Raw genomic sequence first — 6,284 nt, 5'->3', positions numbered from 1 at the left:
TACATACAAATTATACTGTTTAAGAAATTAGGAGTTTAGGGATGATAAAATTTATGATTAAAAATTAAAGTTTTAATCAGTAATAAAAAATTAAAGTTTATCAAAGTTTGAGTCACATTTCAGTTTATGGTCCGTAGACCTCTTTATGCAAGAAAGCATTAACAAAATTCTATAATATTAATCCCAAAATGCCTCTTTTGGCATACAAAGCCACCCAAAACTCCCCCCTCGAATTTCTTCTAATATTGTCTGGAAAACAAGGTAGCTCAGCAAATATATATATATATATATATATATATATATATATATATATCAAAGTCTTATAATCCTTGCAGCCAAAGTATTATGATCCTGCAACCGGTGGTTTTGGCTACTAGCACGAAGGAACAGTCTTCGCTCAAGGCCACGTAGTAAAATCGTTACTTCATTGCCTGATTTGTCATATTTCATCAACTTGCCCTTTACAAAAATAAACACGTACCATTTGCTAAAATATATATACACATTATTTTTTAAAAAAGAAATATATATATATATATATATATATATATATAAACATATTTGTCATTGCAATTTATCCAGCTGCTGAAAAATTAACTTCGGAATTCAAATATCGAAATTATTTGATGCTGAATATATATATATACACATGAAAGCAAATGATTACAAAGTATATACATAACTTGCCACCTGATATTGATTACAAGATCCATACACACACTTCAATTTTCAAATTTGACTACATTTCTTGGCCTTGAATATACATAGAAAAATGAAAGAAGAACATCAACAGCTTAGGAGAATCTTGCTGTGTGACTGACCATCTTCCATCCTTATCCATGACTTGAGACAGAAGGGTTGCTGAGAAATCTCCAAAATTCTAGCTCCTCTAGCCCAATTTCCATACCCACCATAACCGGTATGCCTCGCAAAGCAAAGCCACAGCTTCTTGTAGGGGCAGCACCAGTCCAATCCATGGTTGTGACCTACAAAAACTGCCTGAAACCATGCAAAAGAATACAACTAAATAGGACCCCATTTTCAGCAATCAAAGCAAATTTATATGTCAATAACCCTAATCATGCACATCGGATTAGCCATGTATGCCGGTTGAAAAATTAAGTGCCACACCGTCATATCATTATTGAATCAGAAAACACTCTTAATAATTTTCTTTTCCAAACACTTTCAGGTCGTTTGACCACAGTACATTTTAGTCATTCTTAGGTCTGAAGTTCATAATTTTCTGGCATGTGCTACAAAGTGTCCAAAGTTAACCTACTAGGGAAGCCAGGTTGGGTACATTGGCATGGAATTGATAAACACGACCCATAATAATGATAAGAAACATATAATTGAACAGTTTGGAAATGATTGTAGAATGTGGAAAATTTGTTTAAAGAATGGCTACTTAGCAAGGAAAAACCTGTGCAGATTTCACTGACCTAGTTGACCAGGCATTATCCAGATAGTTTCTCAACCATAAAGTCAGGGACTAAAGTCACTCGTTGCCTATATATATATATATATCTGCAGTTATATTGAATTTATACATATATATATATATATATGTATATATATACAGGGGCGGAGCCAGGATTCCAAAGTAAGGAGGGCTAAAAATAACTAAACCCATGATTGCTTAGTGTGTCATCCATACTTTAAATACATAATTATCATGCATCAGTTATTCAATTAAACCCATTAATCTATAACCTTCTAACACATTTACACTCCCAAACTAACGTATTTTCACAGCTAAGAATCTATTGAAGTTTGTTTCATACAAGTATTAAAACAAATAACTATAAGAATGTTGGATATATATATATGTTCCTTATCAATAAATTCGCATTAAAAAGTAAGACCTATGTGCTCCGCCCCTGACTAGTTATTAATCCATTATATAATAAATTACCCAATTTAACAAGAAATTATCAAGTCATCAACAAAGCCACCCCCCCCTCTCCTTTTTTTTTTTTTTTTTTGCAAAATAAAATTCAATATTTCACTGGATTAACAATAATAATCCATAATATCCATCCACCTATGACTTAGTACCTTACACATGAAGAGTTTAGGTCTTCTTCCATAGACTAACAATGTGTTTGATTTACTGGGCTGGACCTATTATATTCTATTATGGTTTATTTTGTGATCGGACATGTCCATGGTTCGTGGGCTTGCTCATATTTAAGGCTCGACCTTCGTAAATTTTATAACTCTTTTAATTTATAGAAATACTATGGATTGGGCTGGGCTGATAGGAAGAGGAATAATAATACATAGGCTTATAGGAACAATGGCACTAAATTTTTTTTTTCAATTGGACTTGGGCTATAGCCCATTACTAGTTCCTCCCTTGTATATATATATGTATAAATTCAATATAACTGCAGCCTGCTCATTTGATGGACATAAGAATAAAGATCATGTGTATATATTTATGTGTGATTTAAACATGGTCTCTACCTTGACAGAAGGCCTTTCTTCAAGAAGTCTCATGATGCCCAATTCTTTTTCTTGAGCAGCAACTGTCTCCTTGTTAATTGAACCCGTGCAACTCGAAAACATCAGATGCTTTGGGGCCACTCGCTTATAGGCTTTACTTGGAATATGCCAGAAGATTATCTCAGGCACCCTACAAAAAGGAAAAAAATAAAAAGCTCCATTTGGTTTCTGAAAGGACAGAGAAAATAAAATTCAGAATCTTTAAATTTCAATTGTTTAAATTACGTAAAAGAGAATTTGAATCCGGAAATTCTACTCAACAAGCTTGTTACAACTTACAAGTATTTGATACCAGATAGTCTAGACTTGTTGCCTCAGTCCAAGTCTTTTAATTTCCCTTGAACCAAACAAAAGAAAATCTAAGATTCTATTTATTTTTTCCTCCCTCTTCTTGGCAACCAATAGCATAAATGAAAATCAATTAGACTTAAAATTGTTATACTTCATCTTTTTTATATTAGTAAGATGCAATCATCAGAGAAACAAGAAGACAAACTAAGAGGGATTGAGTACTAATAATATTTACTACCTCGAATCAGGGTTGATATCTTGGGATTTTTGGTGGAACCATTCCGCCTGGGCGCTTGAAATCACTTCAGGGTAGGAACCACCACCAGAATCTAGAAAGTACATGAATGCCACAGGAGATTCCGGATTGTCTGACGAGGAAAGTCGAACAACGTAATTGGAAATACTTGGCCAAAGCTCCTTGGGACCATTTTTTGAGTATGATAATATGTTATGTTCAATCTCATTTTTCATTAGCCTTAAACGTGGCGTGCCTCTGAAGCTACAATCCTGCTCACCTGACATTAAAAATTTGGCTAAAATTAATAATTTTAAAGCCTACCTTTTGGTCTTAATGTTTGTAAATAATGAGAAAATTTGTGTTTGTAGTGCAGATCCTAATATTGCAAGGCTTGCAATGTGTTGACATGATTTCTTCTTTTCAAACATCAAGACCAATATGCTAAATGTTTGACAATGGACTAAGGTTGTGGTATGATCGATGGTTGTTTCCTAGAATGTGTCAGTAAGACAGGCTTGTACAAGCCCAGGGGTGGTCAGTCCATGCACTTGTTAGTGTTGTCTTTGTTATCTCTCCTATTTACTCCCATATAGTAGGCAAGATTTTAAATTGCAGTAACGGCTGTTCCAACGATATCAATCTCAAAAGCAAGTGTGCAGGATGATGAACGTTACAAGATGGACACGATTACCGGAGCCATTAATTTTATTTTCTCGCAAAACTACTACAAAATATAATGATTTGCTTGGTTAAACTTCAAAATTCCTTAATAAGTATTAATGAAATTTTGACATATATATAAGTGGGATTAAACATGAGTAATGAATTATATGTTAAATTTTAAATCACTGTCAGTAATATTTTCTTACTAACTTTTACCTTTCACTACGTTTATGAGAATAAAAACACTTAAAAATGGGAAATTATCAAAGTTTAATAATATAAGAAACATCATCATCTCTCCATCATATAAGTAAGAAATGATTTACCAACAAGTTTTTGCAGTCCAGTTTCAAAAAAGTGAAGGCGAGAAAATAATATGAACAAGCTTGACAATACTCTAGAAAAGAGGGCATCATAACATCATTTGATACTGGATTTTTGGTGATGTACAAAACTGAGCTCTCTTTTCAAGTACTAGATAGTCGATGCCAATGCTGACATTTGAAAAGGTATTAGATCCATAAATTCAGAAATAGATGTAAATTCAATATCAAATTAAATCATTGGTATCAACTTCTGTCCCAGATAATAAAGACTAGCATCAAAGATCCAGTCATTTCAAACAATGAAATATAAATAGTTCCAGAGCGAAAGGGAAATAAAAGTTCTTATCATGCAAAACACCAACAAGTTGAAGAAATGAAGGAATGAGAGTACTGTTACTATTAGGCATAAACAGCTGTTGCCAGCTTTATCATTGAAGTTTCAATCTTTAGACTCACCTGAGTACAAGGAATTTGTGGCAGGGCAATGAAGTTGAGGAATTCCAGTAGCCGAAAACCACTCCATTGGCCACTCGAATGGTGCATCATCATGGTTTCCAAATACACTAGCCCATGGTATGTCCCTGGCTCTTGTTGGTGATATTGCCTGATCCCAGTACAAGCTAGCATTTGCAATCGGTATGTTATTGGCCGTGATGACATCCCCAAGATAAATTACAAAATCTGCCACGCAATTGCACTTTGTTACAGAATTTAAGCAGCAGTCAAGACACTGCTTTTTGATCCACTATATAAAAATTCAAAATTCCATTTATAGCTACAGCCCACATTATGCTTAATATTTCCCAAGTAAAACAGTCATTTGAGTGTTCACGGCAATTTGTCAAACGATACAGGCTACAATAGTTCAATGTTGACCCCGGCCACTAAACTAAAATTTGGCTCAGGCACTTTTTTTTTTTCATAGGTTGGTTACAGGAATATAAATACATTGTTCTCGGTTAAACCATATGCCAATCAATCATTTACATTTGTATTAAAAGTTTGTTAATAGTGCAAGAAGAAGACAGATGGGTTAGTTTTGGAATAAGAACAGGACAATCTCAATAAGCACAAAAACACTTTATTGATATACAAAATTAGGACCCACTTCCCTAGAACTTCATAGGACCCAGATGTTACAAATGTGTGACATCTATACTATATTGTAATGTTTAGCTCTCTAATTTGACCTATAAATTCAAATATATAAAGTATCCCTGTCTGTGATCAGCTAAGTTAGGTCCTGTCTGTGATCAGCTAAGTTAGGTACTGTTTGGGTTAGTTTTGGAATAAGAACAGGACAATCTCAATAAGCACAAAAACACTTTATTGATATACAAAATTAGGACCCACTTCCCTAGAACTTCATAGGACCCAGATGTTACAAATGTGTGACATCTATACTACATTGTAATGTTTAGCTCTCTAATTTGACCTATAAATTCAAATATATAAAGTATCCCTGTCTGTGATCAGCTAAGTTAGGTACTGTTTGGTTTTGTTTTCTCTTTTCTTTCTAGATATAAAGAAATGCGCTTTAAGAAATGAAAGCCAAACAATGCTTAGAAAGGGTTTTGACATCAAAACTTGAGTAATTCAATGGATTTGATAGGCTCACCTGGGTTTTCTTTATCGAGAACAGCTGTCATGACCCTCGAAGAATTCATGTCTTGCTGTGGACCCCAGTCTGTCGACGCGGCCTCTCCAAAGTGCAAGTCGGCGAACAAAGCAATCTTGAAGGGTGCACCTGGAGGTAACCGAAGGTAGTTCTCCGTCGTTTTACGTAGATCGGCGATCCTTCGAGATTGATGGTGGTTCGCTTGATGGTCTGATCGGACAGTGTGGACGGACTGTAAGACAAGAGAGAAGGTAATGAACAACGAGAATATCAGAAGGTTTACAGACCTTGCCATTATCGGTGAGCAGAGAGAGAACCGTTACGAATAAGAGTGGTTTAGTGTTCAACTGATTATAATACGTTTGTGTAAATTCTATAGACGTGTGGTTGAGAATAAAATGACAGAAATGACCCTGATATTAGACTTTCATTAGTACCCCTCCCGTTTGAGATATTATTCGAAGCAAATCCAATCAACTCGAGGGTAGTTGTGTCATTTCGAGAAAAGCCTAGTAATATTATGGGCATATACTAGGTGCCAACTGCAAAATTTCGCATTAGGTGGATCTCAAACACCAAACTTCACTGCGTCCCAATCACCGGCAAAGAAAATTATAAATGGTACACTAAACTGGCA

The 6,284-nt window shown here is 34.8% G+C and overlaps 1 protein-coding gene across 1 annotated transcript; it reads right to left on the bottom strand.

The window, feature by feature from the left end:
* Nucleotides 1-605: 605 nt before the first annotated feature.
* On the bottom strand, nucleotides 606-6,162 carry LOC132313565 (probable inactive purple acid phosphatase 16). The gene is made up of 5 exons (XM_059812390.1): nucleotides 5,648-6,162; nucleotides 4,486-4,710; nucleotides 3,041-3,317; nucleotides 2,473-2,641; nucleotides 606-999 (listed from the first exon to the last, which is right to left on the bottom strand). Exons 1-5 carry the CDS (start codon nucleotides 5,940-5,942, stop codon nucleotides 787-789), a joined length of 1,179 nt encoding a protein of 392 aa, XP_059668373.1. The 5' UTR covers nucleotides 5,943-6,162; the 3' UTR covers nucleotides 606-786.
* Nucleotides 6,163-6,284: the final 122 nt, after the last annotated feature.

This window comes from Cornus florida, unplaced genomic scaffold (genome assembly GCF_030987335.1).
Source record: "Cornus florida cultivar Cherokee Brave unplaced genomic scaffold, ASM3098733v1 CherokeeBrave_3.0.0_Hap2_Chr06, whole genome shotgun sequence".
In the NCBI taxonomy this organism is placed as follows: Eukaryota; Viridiplantae; Streptophyta; class Magnoliopsida; order Cornales; family Cornaceae; genus Cornus; species Cornus florida.
Note: the sequence above shows the minus strand (reverse complement) of the source record. Positions and strands in the feature narration are given on the sequence as shown.